Source organism: Blennius ocellaris, assembly GCF_963422515.1.
Source record: "Blennius ocellaris genome assembly, chromosome: 7".
NCBI classification, from domain to species: domain Eukaryota; kingdom Metazoa; phylum Chordata; class Actinopteri; order Blenniiformes; family Blenniidae; genus Blennius; species Blennius ocellaris.
The window spans coordinates 16,310,735-16,336,850 of NC_137656.1; the positions used below are offsets into that span (position 1 = coordinate 16,310,735).

General features: G+C 40.4%; 3 protein-coding genes across 5 annotated transcripts; all 3 read left to right on the top strand.

Moving 5' to 3' along the window:
- Positions 1–460: 460 nt before the first annotated feature.
- Positions 461–4,200, top strand: LOC308132923 (insulin-like growth factor-binding protein 3 receptor). Its single transcript, XM_080500132.1, has 7 exons — positions 461–591; positions 1,476–1,668; positions 1,897–2,143; positions 2,221–2,320; positions 2,417–2,558; positions 2,646–2,786; positions 2,944–4,200. The coding sequence occupies exons 2-7, from the start codon at positions 1,495–1,497 to the stop codon at positions 2,962–2,964; spliced, it is 825 nt and encodes a 274-aa protein (XP_080356258.1). The 5' UTR covers positions 461–591; positions 1,476–1,494; the 3' UTR covers positions 2,965–4,200.
- A 365-nt stretch (positions 4,201–4,565) lies between these two features.
- Positions 4,566–18,081, top strand: morc2 (MORC family CW-type zinc finger 2). 2 transcript variants are annotated; one of them, XM_080500167.1, is made up of 27 exons: positions 4,566–4,629; positions 5,215–5,348; positions 6,871–6,924; positions 7,047–7,081; positions 7,177–7,245; positions 7,392–7,482; positions 7,571–7,679; positions 8,034–8,193; positions 8,564–8,675; positions 8,764–8,889; positions 8,974–9,053; positions 9,135–9,217; positions 9,448–9,533; positions 9,759–9,899; positions 9,987–10,141; positions 11,809–11,937; positions 12,047–12,152; positions 12,261–12,393; positions 12,463–12,546; positions 12,895–13,143; positions 13,533–13,778; positions 15,359–15,413; positions 15,496–15,634; positions 15,713–15,880; positions 15,985–16,078; positions 16,997–17,185; positions 17,273–18,081. In XM_080500167.1, exons 2-27 carry the CDS (start codon positions 5,281–5,283, stop codon positions 17,339–17,341), a joined length of 3,030 nt encoding a protein of 1,009 aa, XP_080356293.1. In that variant the 5' UTR covers positions 4,566–4,629; positions 5,215–5,280; the 3' UTR covers positions 17,342–18,081. The 2 variants fall into 2 exon arrangements, with proteins under 2 accessions (XP_080356293.1, XP_080356294.1); XM_080500168.1 differs by lacking the exon at positions 4,566–4,629 and adding an exon at positions 4,789–4,922.
- A 772-nt stretch (positions 18,082–18,853) lies between these two features.
- Positions 18,854–26,043, top strand: LOC308132960 (acyl-CoA dehydrogenase family member 11). 2 transcript variants are annotated; one of them, XM_080500191.1, is made up of 15 exons: positions 18,854–18,910; positions 20,004–20,299; positions 20,519–20,742; positions 20,834–20,933; positions 21,220–21,337; positions 22,236–22,378; positions 22,464–22,616; positions 23,534–23,628; positions 23,724–23,823; positions 23,908–24,048; positions 24,142–24,234; positions 24,329–24,436; positions 24,539–24,710; positions 24,999–25,065; positions 25,152–26,043. In XM_080500191.1, the coding sequence occupies exons 2-15, from the start codon at positions 20,021–20,023 to the stop codon at positions 25,264–25,266; spliced, it is 1,908 nt and encodes a 635-aa protein (XP_080356317.1). In that variant the 5' UTR covers positions 18,854–18,910; positions 20,004–20,020; the 3' UTR covers positions 25,267–26,043. The 2 variants fall into 2 exon arrangements, with proteins under 2 accessions (XP_080356317.1, XP_080356318.1); XM_080500192.1 differs by lacking the exon at positions 18,854–18,910 and adding an exon at positions 18,969–19,033.
- Positions 26,044–26,116: the final 73 nt, after the last annotated feature.

Here is a 26,116-nt window from a genome sequence, read left to right on the forward strand (position 1 = left end):
ACATTTCTGGTTGAGTAGCATCAACCAGTCACACGAACAAAACATTCTTAATTAATTTACATTTGTTTAAGCAACACAAATTCTCCTTAAAGTAGAATGCTACAAATGTAAATCAATCACAGATTTAACAATAAAAATAGAACTATAGCAATTATAGCTGTATTTCTGGGCCTATGTGTGAGTGCTTAACGTGCTAAATAGAACAATCATGACAATATACTGAATAGTTAATGTTTTCAATAATTTTACACGTGTGCAATAAAGAGCATACAGGATAATTAGGATCTTATGAGTAAGAAATATAAAACACACAGTTATTACTGTTGGAGTGAAATTTGCGATGCACATGACAATGAGCAATAATATAGGTTTTTTTTTTAAATATTGAAGATGATTTAAAAGCGTCAACTGCGTAATGACGTCAGAGCTGTCGCCTGAGCAGCGCGCTGCCGTAAACTGTTCGCAACCTGTCGCGTTGTTGTTTTGACTTCAAACTTCCTAAATGTTGAGCTCCGATTCATTTGCCATCTACAAAAACCACATTTGTATTTTACCAAAACTGGCGCCGTATTCGGAAAACAGGGATTGAAGGTAGGCAGTCTTTATATATAGGCTTGCGCAGTTTGTTCGCGACATTACACTGACAAGTAACACGTGGAGTTTAGAGACGAGAGGATATACACGTCTGCTGTTTGCTCGACACGTCAATTTTGCTCTTGTCACCTCACTTTAATTTCCCTATGCATTAATCTCAAGCAGAGCACAGGCGGAGATGTTTGTTGTTGTTGTTGACGATAATCATGGACTAATCCACCATTAGTGGGATTGTTCTAAGCTGCCTCGAAGGCACTGTCAAACTGAGAAATGAGTCAAATAAAAAAAGGTATCGATCCAATACTTTCCTCTACACATAGCTGACTATAAAGCCCATTATTATTATGATAGGTCTGTTTGTGCTGCCTCGCATTTTGACAATGTATGTGTTAAAATTGCACACATTTTGCAGATGGCTTTTGAAATCCACTTTTGTGACAAAGTAATTATCAACACATTCAGTGAATGTCGAAGTTACTCACTTATAATCTTGCAGTATCGATCTGAATTTTTTTTTTTAATTATCTTAATATTCATTGTCAAGGGTAGTTTGACAGGTATTAAAACAACACAATTTCAACTAAAATAAATAATAGTTTCATAGGCGTTTTATAATTTATATAAACTGAAAAGAAACCCATACAGTCCATTTCAAGACCTCTTATTGTCTTAAAAATTCCGAGTTTATATCTATGAAACTATTTTAACTTGTGAAATGAAAAAGAACAAAGGGAAACCAAGTGACCTGTAAAATTCTGCAGCTCAATTATGCAATTATGTGCAAGTATGTGTCCACCTTGCTTCATGCAATAGTGGCTCATCTGGCCTGTGTTGTCTTGTAAATATTCCATTCATCTTTTACACTACATTTCCATTTACAGCTTTCTGCACCCCATCTGTATGTGGAGTCTGATGATGGGATTCTGGCAGCCAGTGACTAAGCTTAGAGATTATGTATCGCACAATCCTCCAGTGTTTACTTTTTTCTTGGGTCTGTTGACTCTGGCCTTGTCATTCATCTGCCTTGGCCTTTACAGCCACACTCACACTCTGCCTAATCCTGACACAGCAAAGGTAAGAACTCATTTAATTAAAATTACACTGGAGATAAAGTGACATCCACACACCTTTCTGCATTGGTGTTTGTGTTTGGCTCATTAAACTTGAAGGAGTGGTAACGTTAATTCTATTTTAAAGAGTGCATAGAAAATATAATTCAAAGCTGTGACTCAATGCATGCTTATCGCTTCCTATTTTCTAACAGCAGTTGTCAAACATTATGATGCTTTATTCTTCTCATAGGACTGGAACCATCTGCTGTCCTCCTTATCCCAGTTACAACTGTGTGAGAAAGGAAATGAAAGTTCACTTGAGTTAGACTCCTCTCCTTTGATGAAACAAGAAATGGATCAAAAGACAGAAGGTCCCCCTTCCATCTCAGTCTTGCACCTCAGGGTTCCTCTGGGTGTGGCCATCAGGCCGCCAAGCGATTCACCTAAAGAGCTCCGTCTGCACACCACCTTGAGAGCCAGTCTGCTGAATATTGGAGGTTCGTATTGCTACGAAGTGAAATAAAGTGAAGTAGATGTAACATTTACTTTAAGGTGTATTTATTTTACTCCTCAGGTGATGAAAATGTAAGTTTGACACTTGAGGTTGTGGTTGCAAACGGCACTCACACCTGCCTCACCATAAGCGCCCCGACACGCCTCCTACCGATGCGTCTGTAAGTGGATACTTCTAAGTTATCCCCGTGTTTGAAATTGAACAAATTCATAATTGTTGAGTGTTTTATATGAATACGTGGAATACCTTTATAAAGGCTTCCTCCAGAGTGTCCTGCCTCGGAGACGAGTACTTCACTGATCCACACGGAGGCAAGTGAGCAGCAGCTGACAGAATCACAGTCTTGCTACAGCCTGCAGTTCAAGGAGGACCCGACACTGACTGTCATGTTAACACGGGTAGTTCTTCAGACATGAACAACACACCATGGTCATCCCACACAGTCTTTTTTCTTTTTAAATTAATCCTTGATTTTTATTCTTTAGGAAGAACAGAGTTTGGCAGAGCGACATCTATTTGAAGTCGGTGTATTCCTGCTGGTGATCTGTGTGCTACTCTGTTTAACTGTGATCTTGACACATTCACTCACTCGGCTCCAGGAGTGGAAACAACTGGATCTACAAAATGTAATTTCTTTCTTTTTCCAACTTTTATTCTTTGTATGTTGGTTGTTTTTTTTTGAGATTGTGTTAAGAATGTATTGACCATCTGTTCTTGTACAAAATTGAGGATACTGGGCATATGGTGAAATAGTTTGATCTAACCATCCTGATTTACTTGCAGGAGCCATTGATTGAGAGCTGACCGTTTTCATCCTCTGCATCCGAAAGAGATCCGATGGATTTAATGTTCCTGCTCGTCTCCTTTGTAACAGCAGTCAGCCCTGGGGAGCACTGGTATTCATATAAATACAGATGTAATATTCTCTTCCACTCTGTAAAAATCTTGCATAAGTTTGAAAAATGAGCCGTTTAAGTGTCATAGGGGTTTTGTTTCAGTTGTTTTGACGTGAACTCATACTCGTAACACAAAAGTACACCAAGAGTTTTACAAAACATACTTATGAGCCATTTGTGCATCTCAGAGTAATTAAAATGATATATGGGATCTTTTTTTTCTAAATGGGAATTTTTAAACTAATTTGTTGTTAACTAAAGGGTAGTTGTAAAACAAGATTATCTTGAGATATTTTTCTGATTTTACTTTTATGGGACCAAGTGGGTGTACTTGGCATGCCGAATAGTCTGCACCAGGTAACATATCTGCATTGACAAGTACAGAGTGATGCTGGTTTGTACAACTTCATGAATTACTATTAGCACTGTAGTAAGAACTTTTAAAAGTGAATTCTTATCAAGCTTAATAGAACATCTAGCAAAGCATGATTACATGCAAATGATGTGTCAACGAATCATTTAAAATGTGCAGCTCAGAAATGGATGATCCACGCCATCTCGGTTTAAAACATTGTTCCATTTGCTGTCGTAAGACTAAAAAACAATAATGACAAATATGAATTACTTGTTATTTTTTAGTTTTCTTAGTGAGTGTAACATTTTAGTCTTGACTCAGTGTGACACTGTATCAATAATAAGCACCATGCACATTAATGGAAGTGAATGATACAGTGCTGTATAGTAATTTACAAGGCAACAGCAAGTACTAATGTTAATCACTAAAGCAAATTCACCATGTTTGACATTATTGATGTTGACCTTACAAAAACTGATATCAGAAACTATCCTTCTCTAATTTTAAGAAGAAAATAAGCACTTTGGAGGCGAATTGCTTTTAAAATACTAATTGCAGAAGCCATGCAAGTTTATTTGAGTTTTCATCATATTTATGTTCACTCTTATTTTGCTAGTTACTGTCTGCCAGCACCTTGTACAGAAGATGTAATTAAATTAAGATAAATAATAAATGAATAAATCCTGTTCTTGTCATTCTTGGATAGTCACATAATATTGAGGGCAAAACTTAAAATGTAATTAAATATGTATTATTTATTTAGTTGTCATTGGAAATGTATCTGACTGACATTAAGCCCCACCTCACACCCAATGAAAAGTGATTTTCAAAAATTGCCACTAAAAATGTTATACATACAAATTGTATTTTATTTTTTTTCAATCTTTAAAAAAAAAAAAATTGGACGCGAATTTTGTATGTGTTCTTTATCTTTGATGTTTGCAACTGTATCTTTGTTTTCACCCCCTGTCTGTTTGTATAGCTTTAGTTCCAAATAAAGTTTGGAAGTAGGGAAAAAATGGGATCGTTATCCCCTCACGTCACAGGTACGACCTCCAATCAGCGTCGAAATTCTTCACTTGCTGCAATCCTATTGGCTGGCAGGAGAAGCCAGAGGCGGGCCTCCTGCAATGCTTAGGGAAACCAATTAATGACGTCGGATAGATGGATGGATTCCTCGCGGCCTGGCGAAGTGTTCACTGACATGGGAAAGAAAACGTAATGTTTCCAACTATTTATTCCACCTTAACTTAATTTGTATATGCTGCACATTAAGTGGTCAGAGGAAACGGTGGGCGGACGTTGTTCCGGTGAACGTCCGCATTGGGTGTCCAGAGTGTGTCGCTTCGCGAGCTGCCGTAGCCTCGTAAACATTCTCTGGGACTGTAATGCTAATGTCCGCTAGCTGCTAATGTTAGCCGACCTAAAAACCGAATGACGATGGTGCATAACGCCCTTAACGACTGTGCCGTTTGTTCAACGGCAGTACACAACTTTCCACAGCGTCGCAGGTAAACAGTGGGGTTATGGACGGAGTTTTGCACTGGTGTAGATACGCTAACTGTTGTCATAGGAAACGTTGCGCCAAGAGAAGCTCTTCACTCAACATTTTGTTTTTCCTAGCAGGCCCCCCACGTGGATTTTACTGGTGCCCTCCTCTGCAGGGACAATTTACTGAATAATGGGCGTCTCCCATGTCTAGATCAACAGCTAATACCATACCATGCCCAGCGTTTCCTATAATGAAAACTGGAAATGTGGCTGTCGACGAGCAAGATGTGTAATGGCTCATTTTCTTGATAGGATGAACGCCCTAGACTAGAATTCGTCGAGGACAAGGAAGTAAGAAGAGAATACCTGTCCGTGTCAATGGCCTATACCAGCTACAGCAGCCTGAGCAGGGCTCAGCTCACCTTTGAGTACCTGCACACGAATTCGTAAGTATCATCATTCGAGTAACCAGTTCGAACTTCCTAACTCCATACATATAAATTGCCTTCATGGGTAGTTTGCTTGCATTGCTTTACAAAATCAACATTTTTACTTCTCTTGGGCAAACTCGATACATCACCTTTTTTTTAAAGCACTTAGTCCATATGGGGTGGCGATGGCCATATAGAGAGCAAAGCAGACCAGAAATATCTGTCCCCTACAAGATCCTCCAGTTCTCTTGGAGGAATCCAAAGTGGCTCCCAGACCAAACCAGAGAAATAATCTCACCTTGGGGTCTCCTCTCAGTTGGACATGCCTGTTAATAGGGGGCAACCAGGGGTCATCCTAATCAGATGCTCAAATCACCCCAACTGTCTCCTCTCAATGTGGAGAAATAGCAGTTTGACTTTGAGTCTCTCTCAGATGGCTGAACTCCTCACTGAATCACTAAGAAAGACACCCGCCACCCTACAGAGAAAACTAATTTTAGCTATTGCTATCTGCAATCTCATTCTTCTCGTCATGACCCAAAGTTCAGATATAAGATAAGAGTAGAGAAGTAGACTGACCGCTAAACATCCCTCATGGGTGGATGTTATTGCTTTTGGCATCACTACCAACTGTACATTGTTATCACCCCTTCAACTAGCACCACTATTAAAGTTTTTCGAAGGCCACAGATTATTAAATTAGATAAACCTTTATTAGGCCCACAAGTGGGAAGTTGCAGATGCAGTTGCAGTTCATGTGCACATCTATGACTTCTGTATAGCATCTCTATATACACCATGAGATGTCAGATCTGGACATTTATGGTCTTGCGTTTTTACATTAGTTGGTCTCCTTTATATTGGTATTTTTTTCTCTCCAAAATGTCAAGGAAATCCCCACTGTCCCACCACAAAGACCTGAAGAGAAGAATAGAATAGAAGATACAATAGAAAATAGTTTAATTTATCCCACGGAAAGTTCTTCAAAATAACGCAATCACCTCTTGCTTTCTTCAAAAATCATACCCTGAATGTTACACATATAAAATTTCTGCTGTTGCATACAAGATGTGGAATTTGAATTGTGTGTTAATAGAAGTTCAAGATGAAACTGACACTGACTGTGTACAACAAAAGTAAAAACGGAGATCATTCGAAATTGTTACCGAACAGATCGTCATTATGACATTACCGCTTTGTGTTGTGAAACTGAGTCTCTGAGTGTGCTGCATTTGCAGTAATGCACAAGCTAACACATTAAAAATACAGAGGCTATTAAACTGGGTTTCATTCCCAAGTCCACTGCTGAGGGATTCTTTGAACGCCATAAAAAAAATGAAACCATGAGAGCATGTACAAGACTGGAAGAGCTGCCTTTTATCAAAATTGGCACACAAAAAAAGCAATGCCTCGCTTGCCGTTGTAGACATTTATCAGTAAATTCAACTGTTGACTGTTTTTCATAATGAAACTCAATTTCTAATGCACCTCATTAGTAGTTCCCTGTTTATTTAATTTGGTTGTGTTGTGTTTTTAGGACGACCCACGAATTCTTATTTGGAGCCTTGGCAGAACTTGTGGACAATTCAAGGTACCTGTAATAGTTTATATCTCAGGTTCTGTTGGGAGATTTTTCAGCCTTGAAACTGGTTTATTCCTGATGTTTGTGTGGTTCCTACAGAAAGCCTTACAGTTTTCTTAATTGTTTCACAGAGATGCCAATGCCACACGGATAGACATTTACACAGGTATGACTAAAAAAATCATCTGTTTCACCCAATGAAGTGTACACTTTTGTTTTGTGACGTTTATCCCTGTCATTTGCCTTTCCTCTTTTTGGCAGAGAAAAGGCCAGAGCTGCGTGGTGGCTACATGCTCTGTTTTCTAGACGATGGAATTGGGATGGACCCAAGTAAGTGCCACATTATTACCCGAGTAGCAACTTAAGCCAATGTTCAAGTTGTGTTGTTGTTGTTTTTTTATTTTTTAGATCCAACGTGCTCTTTTGCTTATTTTTGATTTTTGGCTAATGCGTTTTGTTTATATGTCTTTTAATAGATGAGGCGACTCATGTGATTCAGTTTGGAAAGTCAAACAAACGGTCCTCTGAGTCCTCTCAGATCGGACAATATGGAAATGGGCTGAAATCGTAAGCTCTCCCTTCAAGTTTCCATGCGATGATGACTGCACTGTTGATGCACGAGTGTTTCTTCAGTGTCATGTGCTTGTTCCCGTAGCGGCTCCATGCGCATTGGAAAAGACTTCATCTTGTTCACAAAAAAGGAGAATACACTGACTTGCCTTTTCCTGTCACGGACCTTTCATGAAGAGGAGGGTCTTGATGAGGTCAGAGTCAGATCAAGGAACACACTAGACAAAACTTTAAACATGAATTGCATGATAATCTATTTCTTGAATTATTGGCTGTTACACGTACTTGGCTGACTTACCATATTGTACCATATTGATGTATTTTGCACAAACAGTATACCCACATTGTAAGTACAAGTAGATTGTGGACAAATGTGTAGATGTCACATTAGATAACAACCAGGCCAACAAACTTATTTTTCAATACAACACTTTTGGTTGTGATGAAAACTGATATTCAGAATTTCAGTGGACATCAAGCCGTCGTCAGAAAGTGAAGGGTTCACTCCTCTGGACATTTGTACCTACAATCTATGGTCTTCTGTTCAGGTCATAGTGCCTCTGCCTTCCTGGGACCTGAAGACCAAGGAACCACTGACTTCTGATCCAGAGAAATATGCCATTGAGACGGAACTGATCTTCAAATATTCACCTTTCAAAAACGAACAGCAGCTGATGGAGCAGTTCAACAAAATAGAAAGCTGTACTGGTAAGCTCATTAGTGGATTATCAATGTGCAAAGTGGAAAGATCGCCATTGATTTGTTTGCGCTGCAGAAAATGTTGCAATGTCAGCAAATAATGTAAATTCAATGAAACTTCACAATATTTGCAGGTACTTGATTAAAAAAAAAAAGTAATTGATTGTACACAATTGTTTTCAAAATGGAAAACAGGCGCACTCTATAGTGCGGAAAATACAGTAGTTGTTGAGTAAATTCTGATGGTGTTCCTTACCTTTATGTTCACAACTGGTCCAAAAGACACTGATGGCTTGGATGATATCTGTGTGCTTTGGTGTCAAGTATTGCCCTTAATGAACCGTTTGTAATGCACATTTGCTCTGTATTTTATTTAAAGGTACTCTTGTGATCGTCTACAACCTGAAGCTGATGGACAGCAGAGAACCAGAGCTGGATGTGGAGACTGATCACCAAGACATTCTGATGGCTGGGACATCCGCTGAAGGAGTGTGAGTACTTTGATGAACATGGTGCATTCTTGATTTGCGGTGTATGGTATTCTGTGAATGATGATGGATGCATCCTTTCCTTTCACAGGAAGCCAGAGAGAAGGTCATTCAGGGCCTACGCGGCCGTTTTGTACATCGATCCACGCATGAGAATTTTTATCCAGGGACACAAAGTCAGAACAAAGAGACTTTCCTGCTGTCTTTATAAACCAAGGTCAATATAAGCGCACACTTAAACAGCTGCATTTCTTTTAGAAACGCCAAGGTCTTCACTATGTGTTTGTTTTTTTGTTCAAAGGGTTTACAAATATTCATCAAATCGATTTAAAACTCGTGCCGAACAAGAAATAAAAAAAGCAGATCACCTTGCAAAGATTGGTGAGTCGGCTTTGTGTTTATATCCATGTGAGTTTTGTTGCAACTGGAGCAACCTGACAAATGTTCTTATTTGCACTCAAGCTGAGGAGAAGGCCAGAGAGGCAGAGAGCAAACGCCTGTCTCTGGAGGCCAGATTAGGAGGCGACCTGTCCAAAGAGTCGCGGGTAAGCCAATGGTCGTATTTTATTTGCCAAATGAGTTAATTTATTTGATTGAAAAGTAAAAAAAAAAAAATGACAGAAAATTCATTAAATGTTGGCTGGCAGCTTCCAACAAGAAGTACAACACATTGTATTACGTGCTAAAGAAAATGCATGAAGATAAGAAAAAACTTTAAAAAAGAAAAAAGTTTGTTGTGATTTCTAATGGCTCTATCCTTATTTTATTTCTTCAGGCAGTTTTGAGGAAAGTTCAGGATTCCGCCATGATGCTTCGACGAGATGCTGAAATGAAAAAAAGGACTCTGGAACTCAAGCAAAAGTATGACAATTGAAAACTTTTTGGGGGGTGAACAATGGGTTTAGAATAACCAGCTATTTATTTGTAATTCTATGGTTTTTGTGTTGGCTGATGACAAATGTGTTTGCAGCATTTGCCAACTATTGTGCTCTTTTTTTATGCCGAAAGAAACCATTGATCTAAACAAATGAACAATTATTTGTCTTTTTCCATTTCTGTGGTTCTCATTTCTTTGTTGCTCTTTAGAGCATTAAAGGAGCCCAAAGAGTTGAACTTTGTATTTGGAGTGAACATTGACCAGAGGGACCTGGATGGGATGTTTGTGTACAATTCCTCACGTCTCATTAAGATGTATGAGAAGACGGGGCCTCAGCTGGAGGGAGGCATGTAAGTGAGATACGTGGATTCGCTGAGAAGTGGGAACAAATGAATAACACTGAAATCTTCAGCAGTAAAGTGAATTTTGTATTTCAGGGCGTGCGGTGGTGTCGTCGGAGTTGTAGATGTCCCGTATTTAGTCCTGGAACCCACACACAACAAACAAGACTTTGCAGATGCTAAAGAGTATCGACATTTATTAAAATCCATGGGAGAATATTTAGCTCAGTATTGGAAGGACACCAATATTGGTAAGTATGAATAAATTGCTCCATTTCTAGTTGTTGGCTTGTTTGTCAAGTTCATGAATTCAGAATCCTCCTATGTTCAGAAAGCAAGAGAGGTTTTCATGATGTAGTTTGTATATCCAACTACTGAAGACGAGTCGAAACTAGGTAGAATGGCATGCAGGCTGTGTCAACCTCTATTGACTATAGGGAATTTAACTGTCACAAGCGACTTACGGTATAGTGATGAGCACTCCCATTAGTGAGATCTTCCGTGACTCCAGTTCAGGTTAGCCTCCGGGGCTTTTCTTTGTGGATTTGCTGTACGTCTCTGTTTTAACTGCATAATCTGATTGACTCCCACATGCGTTTGAGGATAATTCATGGCTTTGAATTGAAGTGATGCTCTGCCTTTTTGTGTTTGCCCTATTATGGACTGGCCATGTTTTTCTGTCCTGCCTTCATTCATTTATTAGTCTCCCGAGGAGAGATTTGTTTACCCAATAGAGCCATCGGTCGGCAGCCACACAGAGCAGCTAATGGGGGCCGAGGGTCTTGCTCAGGGACCCACAGTGCGTGTTTTTTGGTCTGTGAGCAAAACGGCAGTACCAGGAGGAAACTCCACACAGAAAGATCCCCGGCTGGAGTTTGAATCCAGACGTTCTTGCTGTGAGGCGAGAGTGCTATCCACTGGGCCACTGCGCTGCCCTGAGTCAGCTGTTCCACAAGTTAAAGTAATATCTAAGATGGATGGATGATTTTGATTAGTTTTACTTGAATGAGTTCCTTGTGTGTGCTGATCCAATCATCCCTCCCAGAGCTCACCGTGTTTTGGTTTTGTGTTTCTACAGTATCTCACAAATCAAACACTGGCTATATAGAGGCGTTTTCTTTGTGGTTTACCAGTTGTTTCTTCAACCCACTGATGAAATTAGTAACTTGTTTTAAGGTGTTGAGTTTGTTCCTCGCTCAAACTTCACCACTTTGTCATTTCAAATTATACTTTGATCCTTTATAATTAAAAGAAAAACATGATACATAACCTTTTAATGTTGAGCAATAAAGAATGTTGGCACCCAAAAATAGCTTGATGTGAATCTTTGTGAAAGATCCACACATGGATGGGTGCAAGTAATCTAATGTCGTATCGCATGTCACATTCTTTAATAGATGACTCACATTGTTTTCGTTGTGGGCGTACTTACTGTCATGGCAGCTTATTAGTGTATCACATGGTTGTGTCGTTGAAAGAAAATGTTCTGCTCTTTCAGGTTTCATGAAATGATCCAGTCTGGAAAGCTCAAAAACTTGAGATGGGAGTTTGAACTCTGCTTTTCTCCATGAAAATTGAAGTTAAACTGTTAAACTCCTCTGCCAGACAGTCAAGTCCTTTATTTTTCACAAACAACAATTATACATATAACGTACAGTGAAATGTTTTAAGTACCTGTTCCACACCAAAACAGAAACGATAGCTTTTATGGGATGGAAGAATAAAAATTCAGATCACACATAATGATGCAGAAATACTTCAAATGTTTACTTTAAGTCAATTTAAAGTTCAACTAAGGAATTAAATAGAAAAAAAATCTTGTTCTAAATTGTCCAGCCCTGCTATGTTCTTGGAAATGGGTAAAGATAATTTGTTGCTGTATGAAAATAAATTCTGAGCGTCTGTATTTGTTCTGCAGCTCAGAAGGGCATTGTGAAGTTTTGGGATGAGTTTGGATATCTGTCAGCCAGCTGGTCTGCACCTCCCTCATCAGAGCTCAGATACAAGAGACGTCGAGCCATGGAGATACCGCTTACGATTCAGTGCGGTACGTTCACACACACCTCTTCACATCCTTACTGAATCTCCACAGGGTCACTTAGTCACTGATTTATTTCATCCTCACATTTCCTGATCATTATGCGTTTACTGTTTAGATAAATGTTTAAAGTGGAGAACACTTCCTTTCCAAATGGACGCGGTGGACAAACGCTACCCAGACAGTTGGGTGTGTCTCATGAACCCTGACAGCACACAAGACAGGTACAACCACAAAAATACTTGTAAATTCATGATAATACTTGAGGAGTAACTCGTATTCTGCATTTAGCAAACAGTGTATTGATACCTGAGTGTTATTTATGATTTCAGGTGTGAAGCACCTGAACAGAAGCAGAATTTGCCTTGTGGTGTTTTGAAGAAGGACAAGCCAACAGCTGAAGATAAACAGAAAGAGCTGACAGAGAAAATCAAACAGCAGCAGGAGAAACTGGAGGCTTTGCAGGTTTCTTACTCGAGTCTGTATATCTTTCCGTTTGTATCGGGGCATAAATGTTATGTTTTCTTCCTTCAGAAAACCAATACCATCAAGTCTGCAGCAGATGTCAAAAAACTGCCACTGGAGGTTAGCATGAAGCCGACTGAGGGTTCCTCTCAGGTATGTGCTTCCATGTGTCATTTTTTTTTCATCGAGTAGAATTTGTGCAGCGAAATCGTCTGTCCGTGTTTGGGTTTTCTGGCCAACTTTTAACAAAGTCACAGCAGACTGACTCGGGTATGAGAGCATTGAGTCGGGTAGTGGTAGTTCTGTGTGCCCCCGCTCAGTGTTTGCACAGTGATGTCGCCATCTGACAGGCTAGTTAGCATCGATATGGGCTAACATGCCAGAGATGTCAACTCGGTTCTGTGAACATATTTGGCCTTGCCAATGCTGTGCACTCTACCGAGTGCAACATTCACATTTTTTTATGCATTGTCTTATTAAAAGGTGTTTTCTCTTTTTCAGGCGACCAGATCCTCTGACAGGACCGCAGGCCGCCCCCGCTCCCCGCCGCTCCCTGCGCATCTGAAAAATGTTCCAAGTGTCCCTTCGTCACGTGGAGCTTCACAGCGGCCCACCCAGGCTTCTGCCCCAACGCCTCCTCCACAGAAAGAACCATCCAAGTCTCGAACGGCAGGAAAGCCTCCCCCACCTGCTGCCAGACCCTCACCCAAAGCTGTAGCCAAGACCCCTCCATCCAGTCGCAGCTCACGGGTGAGTCGCAGTTTTGTTTCTTCTGCAATTACAATAGCTGCTGGTTTGGTTGGTTAGTTGCTGTTTTTTTTTCTGCGTCTTCTTCCTCTGATTCACACAGTTAGCTTTGTTTGTGTACTACCCAGAGTGCATTGCATTCTGTCACGTCCTCTTCCCCCACCTGCTAAAAAGAATGTTTGCACGAGAGCCCAGATCAATGATTTCGAGGGGATCAGAGGTCGTTGTTAGATCTGGTTCAGAGTTCGGTGCAGCGTTCAAAGACGCCCAAACGAAACATTCTCCCAAAAACTCCCTGAAGAGAACTCTGGTCCCAATCAAACCAGGAAATGTGAACGCACCCTTGAATTTGATAAGAATGTGAAATGGTGACATCTGTCGTCTTTATGCAGGCATCTACCAAAGCGTCACCAGTCAAACCAGCACCCGTTGGAAAGCGAAAGCGAATAATACAGATGGAGGACAGTGATGAGGAGGAGGAGGAAGAAGATGAAGATGAAGATGAGGAGGATGACGAAGACAGTGAGGAGAGCGAAGAAGAACCACAGACCAAGAAGTCCAAAATGGCCACAGCCTCTGGTAACCGTGGTAAAGTGGGCGGGAAAGCTGCGCCTCCCAAACGTGGTAAAATAGACGAGGTAAATGTTCACCTTTGTTCACTTGAAGCAGTAGATTGTTTTTTGGAGGGCAGATTTTTAATGTCATTCAAACCTTATTGTGGAAAAGTCATATACATCAGCAGCAAACCATAAACAAAATGCCTTCATACATATGGCCTTTTCCCAGATAAATTACCCAAGTAGTCACAAAAAAGGCGTCATTTTCTAATATAGCAAGAGGTTTAAATTATATATGGTAAACAAAAGTTTCACTAAACAGCTAACACGTTTTAAGTGTGTTAATGAATTAAAAAAAAGAATCAATAACAAATATTTGTTGTCTACCTGATCTGCTTCAACAAACTTACTTCCTCAATTTTTAAGTTTTGTCAAATTGTATTTGCTTTGCTTTCAGTTGTCTTAACCATATGTGATGCGATGTGCAACATGCTTTATGAACATTAGTGTTGAGATGTTTGCCGCAGTTTCTTTTTGCTATTTGGTGGCTGTGCTCGCTCTCTTGCCATATATTATTTCTATGGAATTGTAAGTTTGAGGAGGGGAAATGACCATTTGCAGCAGCTCTTTGCTTGTACTACAGGATCTTTCACAAAGAATTTAGCTAAATATTGGTAAAAACAGTTTAGATTTTGCCATTTTCTTGTGTTTGTAGTTGTATTTAAATCTTATCTACATTGTTTGTTAATTAATACAAAGTTAAAATACAATTTTAAATGCGTATGAGCAGGAGGAAGCAGTGATGGTCCTTTAAAAATAGTTTTCCTTGAAACTTTTTACTTTTTCCCCAAAGAGAAATGATGAATCACCATATTACATATGTTTTATGTTCACCTGCTATGCTGATGACAGTTGAAAGTCTCCTGTGCAGAGATTACAACAGTGGCCAGGTGTCTCTTTGAGTGTCATTTTGTCTGGTTGCACAATGTGTTGGCTATTAATACGACAACTCACAGAGCTGCACTGAGACTCCGAACAAGAGCTCGGTGAATCAGATGGAACAAAATTTACTTTCCTGTTCACGCAGTAAAGGAAAGCATGACACTGGCCACTCCAGGTACTTTCCTGTTCACGCAGTAAAGGAAAGCATGACACTGGCCACTCCAGGTTGCTAAGTAGGTTACTGGACCGTCCCTCTGCTGTCCACCTTGCAGGTTAGCACACGGTCTCAGCCTCAGAAGAAGGTTACTGCTTCGTCACGGCAGACCGCAACCACACCAAGCTCTGCCCTTAAACCCAAATCCACTACACAGCATGTGGCTAAACCAAAGGTAGCTTCACCGGGTCCCATCTCTCCACTACCCTCCACTAAAACTGGGCTGCATCCGCTCTCACGGCTTCTAACAGTCAAGACTTTTAACCAAGTGCTTGTAGGCGTTTCATCAAATTTCCTCTCTCACTATGAAAAGTAGTTTGTTTTTAACATTTTCTTAGTTTTCTTCAACTAACAGTTCTCTTGAACAGAGCATGTCCTTCTTAATCCACACCAGAGGTCATAGTGACACTTTATTTCTTTCTTGGGCTTTTTCCAATAACACTCGGTGACTCTCTTCTGAGTGGATCGTCTCAGTTGTAGTGTTTACACACTTCTGTTTTTGCAGGCACCTGAGAAAACGCAACAGGAACCAGAGAACGACGTTAAAAATGCTCAGAAAGGTGAGCTGATTACTTCAACAGACAACCCCAGAAAAAGATTGTTTTTTTTAACCTGCTGTGTGTCATTTATTTCCCCCCACAGATAAAGGCTTGTTGGTTGAAGTGCGTGTCAATAAGGAGTGGTTCACGGGGAAAGTTGTTGCTGTGGAGGCGAACAAACAGAGCATCCGCTGGAAAGTGAAATTTGACTACGTACCTCGAGCGACTCCCAAAGACCGATGGTGAGAGTTTGTGTGGTGCTCTATGTAATTTTGTTTACGCCAGATATTTCTCACATGCCTACGTGTTTCTCTCCAAAGGGTATTTAAGGGCAGCGACGAGGTCCGCTTGATGCGGCCGCCGTCTCCGATCTCTCAGACGCCGGACACCCAGCAGGAGACGGAGAAGGGGCCGGCCCCCATGGAGCCAGACACCACCCAACCAGGAACCAGCCGAGAGGTGACCGACAGCCTGGTTACTATGCTGAGGTGAGCCCCTGCCAGGGAATCTGTGCCGTTTGCACACCGCTTGGGATAAAGTTTCAGAATTGTTCTTTGTGTTGGTCTTTGTTCACTCTCTGTCAATTTTACAGGACAATGTTACGTTATTTCTTCCCTCCTGCTTTTCGGATTCCAAAAGATGACGTTAACAGCATGACAGCAGAGGAGCTGGTGGCTTTCCCATTGGTAAGACGGACACCAGATAATTTTGAAAGATCAGCATCTAAACGCATAGATTAGAGTTAAAGTTACTCTACCAGAATCCACACGGGAAGAATGGAAATTTTAGGAATCAGTTTTAGTTGTTGATGTACATCTCTCATACGTTGTCGATACCTTCCTGAAGGAAATTTGTCATGACACGCATACAAACACATGTTTCCAGCGAAATCTACCCCAGTTTGTTGACACCTTGCGGTCACAGAAACTCCCGAACATTCCCGAGGAATAGTGTCTCAAGATCCCCTTTGTACACTCGGCCTCGCTTTGCAACTGGAAAAATCCTCAACGATCAGTTTCACAACATTTCAGACTGTTCTCGTGGCTCCAGTACTCAGAGAAAGTCTGGATTTTTTTCAGGCTGAATCGGTCAAATGTTGTGGAATTTTTTTGCTTGAGCTGCCGTGCCACCATTTTTGCTATCCCAGAAACCCTTGCATGCGCAGGCTTCGGAAGATGGTATCAATTCAGTGAAGCATAACACAGTCTGATGGCTACAAATTCCACTTTGAAATAATACTACATGTATTGATTTTTTTCACCCATAATTGATTAAAAAAAGCAATATTTCAGGGTTATTTTGAATTCATTTTGGAACATGTGTGTCAATGAATGACAACAAATTTCAATCCTGGACACACGCCAAAATATATTAATTGATTTTATTTTTTACAAGCGTTTTCGGAAAATGGATCATGTATGAAAACTTGGAGCATCTCGTGACTGAATAGAGATCAGTGACCTCTAAAACCTTGAGTTTTACATTTTTACCCTTTTTAAGCCTACATTTTGGTCTACTGGTGGAAGCATTGATATTCATAACATATGATGCAAATCTAAAATGGCCTTTGCTTGAGATTCTTATGTGTTTGTCTCCCCATTTAGAAAGAGTATTTCCAGCAGTATGAATCAGGTCTGCAGTCGCTGTGTAATTCATACCAGAGCAGAGCTGATGCCAGAGCCAAAGCCGTGGAGGAGAAGAGCAACAACAGTGAGGTGAAACTGAGAGAAGCCGATGAGAAACTGCAGAAGCTACGAACAAACATTGTGGCACTTCTACAGAAAGTACAAGAGGTGAGCGTGCATCAGATTTTCTCAGTTCACACTCGTTTTGTCGAATGCATGTAAATTGTTTGTTTTTTTTCCCCTCCACATTTTCAGGATATTGACATTAATACAGATGATGAACTCGATGCCTACATTGAAGACCTCCTCACCAAGGGCGATTAGAAGAAAATATTGACATATCAGACTGGCAGGATTCATCCAAGGACTGCTGATGGCTGCAAATTGGGATGTTTTCATATTGACCCATTTTCTTGGTGAATCAGATTGATCTAAGTTCAATTCTTTTTCTGTTCCTTTTTTTTTGTTTATTCTGTGGTTCTTCCTTTTAGTCCATTTTATATATGTGAAGACATGTTAAATGTTAATCTCAATCTATACTGTTGAAGCTTTAGAATGGTTTCTCTAGGTTTGTTTAGTACAAATAAGATCATTTACATGGTGTTTTACTGGGTTAAAAAGCTCCGTTTGTTTTGTTTCCTTGTTCTCTAAGTGAGACAAATGCTCAACAGCTGCAGCCTGAACTAAAACAACTTTTATTTTTCTACACTAAAGTCACATTATTCCATCCTGGGCAGCAGATTGAGTTGACGACTTACAATTACAGTGTTTTGCCTCACTCACAAACAAAAACGGCTTACTGGGTTTTATCAGTATAAATATTCCCTCAAACCTTCTCTACATTTAAGCAATGACTGTTTTGTGTTGTTTTGGGGGGAAATTCAGTAGAATGCAAGTTTGTGTGTTAAAAAGTAATCGGTGCCTGTGTCCTTTTTTGAAGAGATTTTTAACGTCATGGAAATGTTTTAATAAACATTGCATGCTTTCAACTTTTTGTTCTGATGGAACAATTTATTCTGTATTTTTGACAAACTACTCAAAACAATAAACCAGGTTCTGCAACACATGCTCTGTGTGGTAAATGAAAAGTAAATGGTATTGTTTATTGTATTAGCAGGCTAATTACAGTTTATGAGGTTCAAATTAATTTCCTTTTCTGATGCACTGAAGTCAATAGTGTATCTATTTTCTGAAATGTGCTTTTAGGCTACAATATATGGTGAAGCAGACCCACAGTTCCCCATGTTTTCTTTTCATTTGTAACTTAAGACTGAAGAATTTGTCATGGCAGCTTTTTATATTTAGTTATGAACAATTACTTTTTCCAAAATGAGCTGCCGGACTTTTATTTTCTTAGACTTACACCAAGTATAAATTGCTAGACGAATCAGGTATATTGATTTATCTGAAAACCGTTTAAAATGAGCAGCAAATAGAAATGCTGAATGTTGAACGAAGCTTCACCCCATGTTCACATTTCTATTTGGATTGTATGAAATATAGGGTTTAGTAAATTTGATACCCAGGTAATCTTTCTTATATGTTGGATTTAGCAAACAAAACATTTCTTCACCATTCTCTTAAACCTCATGAAAATAAAAACACATCAAAAATGAGTTTAGAAATATAACTCTATACGTTTACAGTATCGACATTGCTGGGAAACGGGAATTTTCCTATCATTTTCAAAGATATAAATTGAGACGCACCTTTAAGAGCCTGTTCCGTGTTTCGGATTAAGTGGTTCCCCTGGTAGCTTGTGACCGACACTATGGCGTCGGCTGTAATGGACGCTAAAGGAAGTCGGTCACCAGTTAACAGGGAAACCAGTTAATCCAAAACACCAGGCAGTCGAACGTCTTCAGACGGGATAGTAAACAGCTGTGCATTAAGGTCAGGCTCCTCCGCATTTCATTAGTTTTTTCCCCCCAAGCTTTTACCTGCCATATACGAGCGCTATAGGAGTTTTCTGTGTGAAAAATCACTAAAGGGTTTTTTTCATAAAGCTTCATACAGGTCGGTTGTTGTCCGTGTTATTGTTGTTGAGCTGAAAAAGGAATTACAGACACTGTTAAAGAAAACAGCTGCGATAGAAACTTTACGTTAGCATGAGTTGTCAAACTGTTATCCCAGTAAATACAATGAAGCCAACGTCTGCGGACCAGGAGTCAAATGACCTTTGACCCAGTTCGTCATCGCCAAACTTATTACTTACTACATTTATGATACATCTCATGTGATAAAACACAATTGTTTTTGAAAATTACTCAAAATATTGTATTTTTCAAAGAAAAAATAAAATCAGCAGTGATGCATATTTTTTAGTGATACACTTTTCAATAATTTTGATAATTTTATTATCAGATTTACTAGGAATAAAGTTTTCCCATGTTTTGCTTACCACTTGATACAATTAAGTGCATAATTTCATCTCAATGTCTTCAAACCACAGAAATATGATGAAAAATACATCCTAATTTATATCCAAATGTTTCAATTCACGTTTCTCATGCGGTATATAAATAGAGATTCTGAGAGAATGTTTTCTTTCAGATTCCTAATCAAACATTAAACTGTATAATTATTATTGCAAGTTTTGAAATGCTCAATGATTCACTTGTTCCAGAGTGCACGTGGTATATTTTTTGGCCACACTCATGAGCTTTTTTGAGCCAAATATGTGCCATACTTTTTCATGGAATAGTCAGATTTCTATCTGTATTTGGTGCCACTCAAGTCAAATATATTTGAAATGAACATGCACGGATCTCAAGTATGAGATCGACACCAGCTGATGATAGTAAATGTACAAGCTGACAACTGGATGGTAAATCTCAGTTGATTTATTGAGTTTTAATTGATCTGAATCAGTGACGTGAGATTAGATTTGTTGTTTTAGGAGAAGCAGTGACTCTTAACAATTTGAAGGAAATACATTTTATTTGCTCCATTTGGGAAAATACTTGTGGGAATTTCTCCAATTCAGACTGTAGGTGTTGAGCCATGCCAGTGAGCTCAGTCCTCACGAGCCAGCGTCTCGCCAGAGGTGGTCACGGGTTTTGGCGTGGTCTTCCCCGACGATTCGTCCGCCTCAAATCAGCCAGTGTGTCTGAGCCAGACAGGAGGGGATCGGATGAAGAACCACTCTGGGAGGCAACAAGTGCTCTGCCGTTCACCAGAGCCAGGATAGGGTCTTTTTTCCAGGAGAGACCAGAACTGAAAAATCCATTTCTTGAAGATGCCTTGCTCAGAGGATACCTGAGGAGGCACCTGCCCCACGAGGTGAGCAGAGAAGAAGCTGGGTAATACTTCACACAAACCACCAATATTTAACATTACAATCTAGATATTCATTATTAATATTGGTGATGTTAACTAATGATGTAGGTTCTGTGTAGTGATTTCGGGGTAACATGTGGCTCTTTTCCTGGAGACGAGCACCAAATGTGTGACAGCATGAAGTTGCGCATTAACGGTTTGGCCGAACAAACTTGTTCACAGGCGGTTTATTCTGACCTGCGTGCATTCGGAGAGCGTGTGTCTAAAGAAGTGGACGAGTGGGGCAGAGAGTGTGAGGTCACCCCTCCACGGTTGGTGCACTTCGATCCATGGGGTCGCAGAGTGGACCACATCGTAACCTCCCCCGCCTGGAAACGCATGAAGGAGTTATCTGCACAGGAAGGACTGGTTGCCATTGGCTATGAGAGATCATTTGGAGAGTGGAGGTCAGGAGACTGTATGCAGCATTTTTTTTTGGGGGGGGGGGGGGGGAGTTGCTGAACCTTGACATTGATAAATTGTGGTTGTCTGTTATAGTCGAGTTTACCAGATGAGCAAGTTGTACATCTACTCTCCTTCATCTGGTCTCTACACGTGTCCTTTGGCCATGACTGATGGAGCTGCAAAAGTCATCCAGGTGTGTTCAGACATGTTAATCTCACTTGACCAACTTATTTTGTTGAATTTACCTGCAAACCCAACAAAACATGATACCAGACTGTCGATGTGAATTAGCATCCAGCGAAATCTGGCACAATGCATCAAAGGGCAACATTTATGTTAAATTGTACATGGTCCCTTTTAAATATATACATAAACAAATAAAAAAATATTGTGAAGCTTCCTGATCCACTGATGCCACATGTGCTTAATACATTTTTGTTAACTCAACATTTTGGGGAATTTTGTGTGGCTGTGAAAAGTCTCTGGGTGGTTCGAGGCTGGTGGAGGAAGCCTTCCGTCGTTTGACCTCCCGACAGCCTGAGCACTTCTGGACGTCTGGACAGTGGATGACGGAGAGGCAGGGAGGATCTGACGTGGGTGAGGAGCGACGTGTGTCCAACCTGGAACAGCTTTCATGTCATACTGGAGTTTAAAGGCTGATGCACAACTGAACACTTCCTAAATTTGTCATATCAAAAATGATAGAGAGATATATTGTTTCTTATTTCGTAAAAGAACTGACAAAATGTCGATAACAAACACACATCAGCCATCACATTATAACCATCTGCCTAGTTTTTTTTTTTTTTTTTAAACAGTGAAATAAGCATTAAACCACGATGCACTGTATTCTGAGACCTTAATGTCACAACCAGCGTGACCTTCTACAACAGTCTCAGTTCCGGTAGCTTGTTTGTAAGATCTGATTACACAACCAGCCTTCACTCTCTCACGCATCACTGAGCTATAGCTGTCCATGAAGTGGGTGGAGAGTGTTTTCTTAATCATATGAAGAACATTGGGACACTTATTTTGTCTGAAGAATGCTTCATAAAGATTGATCGTTTGATTGATTAACATTCTTCTTTGGTCGACTTTCGACAAAAACTGACAACTGCAGAGTGGAAAGATGTCGTAAGAGCTGCAGATTCTCTGGTCATCAAAATGTGTCTCTGATCAAACTCAAATCCTTGCGCTTGTTAATTTCTTCTGATTTAACACATGAACTTTAAGGACAGAGTGTTCACTTGCTGCCAGACGTATTCCACTCACCAGCATGTGCCATATAACAGAGACAATTAGTTTTATTTCCATCACCTCTCAGTGCTCCTAATGTTTTGGCTGATCTGTTTATGTTTGGACGATGTTGATTGTTGTGAAATATCAGTAACATATTGGGTTTAAAATCTGGAGGAAATTCCTTTTTTTTCTTTCTGCGTTCTGTCTCTGTTATGCAGAACGTGATGTTTCATGAGTTGCCTCTTCTTGTCCTCAGCCAACGGCACTGAAACGGTGGCTGTTCCACAAACAGACGGGTGGTACAAACTCCACGGATTCAAGTGGTTCACGTCTGCTACAGACGCTGACGTGACTCTCACACTGGCCCGAGTGCAGGACAGAGCGGGAGCAACCACACCGGTGCTGCCGCTGACTCCCCGACGACCTCTTATCACACATTCGAATGACTTCATTGATCAATTGTCTTTCTCTCTGTGTCGCACAGGGCAGCAAAGGTTTGTCTCTTTTCTACGCCGAGGTGAGTCGAGGCGAAGACGGTCGACTGAGGGGCGTCGAGGTTCAGAGACTGAAGGACAAGCTGGGGACGCGACAGCTGCCAACTGCTGAGCTGCTGCTGGACGGCCTGCCAGCACACAGAGTCGGTGTTTGTTGCGACAATATCAAACTAGAGGTTCTTTCTATAGGACGTCGATCATATGTGTCCTCTTTCACCCAAACGAGGTTCAGCTCACATCGTTTATTCTGAAGCTCTGAGCAGTGCCAATGTACGGTGCATCGCAATTAAGTTTAGCCGTCCTCTTTACAAAGATTTAATAGGAATGCAAATAGCAGAGGAAAAAGGCAGTGTTCGCACATGTGGAGTTGAAAGTAAAGGAATTTAAAGTAGAAGAAAAAGTTGTCCATTACTCGTCTGATTCGTTTGCTTCTCACGGTGATATTTTAAACACTGGACCAATTGTACAACTGCCATGATGTTCATTCTGCAATATGACCCTAATCACTTTCGCAATGAGGCAGATTGTTTAGTGTGATACATTGCAATGTGATGGTATTTTAAAGAAAAACATTAGCAATGGGTTGCACAGATGCAGAGCTTCTGACCTCGGCACATATAGAATTTTATAGATTCAGAGAGCTCCGTTTCTTGTTGCTTTCAGACTTCACTCAAATTTTTTATCAGCCTGCTTTTCCAAGTGTTTTGTTTTGAGTCGTCTGAGTTTCAGATGTTGTTTACGCTTCTATAAATAAATCACACGAACTGGGTGATTGCACAAGTGTGAACACATCCTAAAAAAAGCACTCTGTTTTGATTTAGAACTGTCTTCTTCATGGAAATCCATGGAAAATATTACAATTTCACTGTTAACCCGTTATGCCCCACTGGCAACAATTGCTGCAACATAAAAAAACAAACATTGGTGTAACAAAAAACACATTGGGCACGTAATACATACAAACATGATTTACTATGTACTTGTTGATGCACCATGTTGTATTAACAAGCGTACAAAATAGTGGAAAGATATTTTTTCTTTCATGTTTCATTCCCAACAGCTCTCAGAAGAGGGAAGAGGCGTGGCCTCCATCGCTAACATGTTGACTATAACTAGGATCCACAACAGTGTGGCTGCAGCAGCTGCAATGAGAAGGCAAGTCACACTTAATGAACATTAAAGCGCTGGCTTCCTAAACTGTGTTGTGAGAAAGCCGACTTATACTGTGGTTTTGCTGTGTGCGTTGACAGGGTGGTCCATTTAGCCCGTGACTACTCCAGTCGGCGCACTGCCTTTGGAAAGCTTCTTAAAGACCACCCACTGCACATGCAGACGCTTTCGAGGATGGAGGTGAGCCGCCGACTCAACTCTGCTTGAACTCTGCACGGCGACTCCCATCATGCCTCACTCACACATTTCGTCTGGCGTGGACAGGTGGAGTCGAGAGGAGCCTTTCTCCTGATGATGGATGTGTGTCGTCTCTTGGGCCGGGAGGAGTGTGATGTGGCGACACAACTTGATTCACACCTCCTCCGTCTGCTCACCCCCGTGGTCAAACTGTACACCGGGAAGCAGGTGCACAGACCGGACAGACGGAGCGGTGAAATACATTTCACCTGTCTTGCTTTGATTGTTTATTTTGTTTCCCCTGTGTGTGTTGTTTTGCAGGCGGTGGCAGTGGTGTCAGAATGTCTGGAGAGTTTTGGCGGACAGGGTTATATCGAGGATACTGGGTTGCCTGGAATCCTCCGTGATGCTCAAGTAGAGATTGCTCCAAAAAATCTGACTTTCTAGGTTGTTGTTTTTTTGTTGATGTTGTTAATGATGTAGGCGTTCACTTATTCCTCTCTCTCAGGTGTTGAGTATTTGGGAAGGTACGACCAATGTTTTGTCTCTGGATGTGCTGCGCAGTGTGACCCGCAGCTCAGGAATGGTCCTCCACGCTTACTTCACACATGTCAAGGTTTGCGATTGAGTACATATCCTGTCAACCCGTTTAGTTTTGTTGTGTTATTTAACCCGCGAACATATGGGTGAATGTGAGGCCTTTGTGCTCTCTTTGCAGTCCCTGCTTGCAGGTTCTTCAAGTGTTTCCTCTCCGGCTCCAGCCGTGAAAGCAGTGGAGAGTGCGCTCTCTGAACTGGAGGGTTTTGTTCAGGCAGCAGCCGCCAGATCACCCAGCTACCTCCAACTGTCAGCCAGAGACCTGGCATACAGTCTGGCTCGCATCTACACGGGTGTGAACCAAACACATGGATACGCACGCATGCGCATACGCCACTGGTTTAAAAATGCCAAATATTGTTTTCTTTCTGCCTTTTCACAAATCTTGTTTTATGATGCTTGTTTTGTTGTATGCACTAAGTGTCTACATTTTGAATTGTTGCCGGTCAAATAACAGTTAGATGACGTCGTGCAATATTGAATCGCATAAAACCAAATCATCACCTACTTAATGAATGAAGAACTCTTCCAGATGAAGTGTCAATACATAATAAAAAATGTCTTTTCTTCCTGTTCAACAGGTGCACTTCTCATTGATCATGCATGTTGGAAAGGAGCTTCGCCAAGTGACACCTACGCAGCTCTCAGGTACATTACCACTTTTCACTCTTTAATGAAAAAAAATATAACTCAGATATCGAGCCAATTTAACAAAACGTTTTTTCTTTCATCAGATGGTGTGAACAGGATTTATGCCCCGTGTCGACCAATCACAGAAGAGGTCACTATGACTCCAACACTATACCACTTGATGCTGCGTTGGTGTTTGACCGTCCGAGACAAGGCTGAATGATTACTAAAGACTGAAAACACATACGGCTTGATCCGCTGTTTCTGAGCCTTGATTGAACTTCGATACACATAAGCTATTTAACCATTCTCTCTGGTTCTGTTTCACTGAAAGTGAACAATCAACACTGGGACTATGACAATATGTTATAGAATAACGTTGTTGCCCTTGTTTTGTTTTTACTTTGCATTTCAGAAGGATAATCAATATTTTTAAATGTCGTTGGATACATAACATCAAGCCTTGTTTGAACTTCAAGTTAAAGAAGCATAAAACTTAGAACAGAAGATTTATATGTAAACTAATATATCAATTCATTTTATTGATACATATGAAGAGATAAAATGCCAAATATTTAATTTGAAAATGATGACCAAGGTTTATCCATGCTTTCTCTTTAAAATGATCTCTATGATAAAATAAATTAATGAGTTTAACATTGATGTTTATTTTATAAGACTTTAAAAAAAACTACAGTAAACAGTAATAAGTGTGACAAGTAATAACAGTAATAATTATTGTTTGTTTTCCATTTTCAAGTCCATCCATAATGGTTTTTATTATCTATGAACATTAACAAAACCGTTCAGTGTGAAATGATGAATTAAAGCAATCCAAATTTCATATTTAGTGTGAGACTATGCTTATAATATGTGGTCTTTGGAGTTTATGTGACCTTCAATCTAAATGTGCCTGGAGTTGACATGACTTTCATTGTGTGTGGAGTCAAGACATAGAATTTCCCCCAGAGATTAATAAAGTGATTCTGATTCTGATTCTGACTGCTTTATCTGGATTTCAAAATACAATTAGTTGATAAGTAGTGTCTGGTCTGCAGGTGAAAAATTC

Coding starts and splice junctions, on each gene's coding strand:
- LOC308132923 (XM_080500132.1), top strand. CDS start 1,495: ATGTGGAGTCTGATGATGGGATTCTGGCAGCCAGTGACTAAGCTTAGA. Junction 2,144..2,220: donor CAGTCTGCTGAATATTGGAG/GTTCGTATTGCT, acceptor TTTACTCCTCAG/GTGATGAAAATGTAAGTTTG. Junction 2,787..2,943: donor AACAACTGGATCTACAAAAT/GTAATTTCTTTC, acceptor ATTTACTTGCAG/GAGCCATTGATTGAGAGCTG.
- morc2 (XM_080500167.1), top strand. CDS start 5,281: ATGGCCTATACCAGCTACAGCAGCCTGAGCAGGGCTCAGCTCACCTTT. Junction 7,082..7,176: donor ACGGATAGACATTTACACAG/GTATGACTAAAA, acceptor TCTTTTTGGCAG/AGAAAAGGCCAGAGCTGCGT. Junction 8,676..8,763: donor GGGACATCCGCTGAAGGAGT/GTGAGTACTTTG, acceptor TTCCTTTCACAG/GAAGCCAGAGAGAAGGTCAT.
- LOC308132960 (XM_080500191.1), top strand. CDS start 20,021: ATGCCAGTGAGCTCAGTCCTCACGAGCCAGCGTCTCGCCAGAGGTGGT. Junction 24,235..24,328: donor GAATCCTCCGTGATGCTCAA/GTAGAGATTGCT, acceptor CCTCTCTCTCAG/GTGTTGAGTATTTGGGAAGG. Junction 24,437..24,538: donor CTTACTTCACACATGTCAAG/GTTTGCGATTGA, acceptor CTCTCTTTGCAG/TCCCTGCTTGCAGGTTCTTC.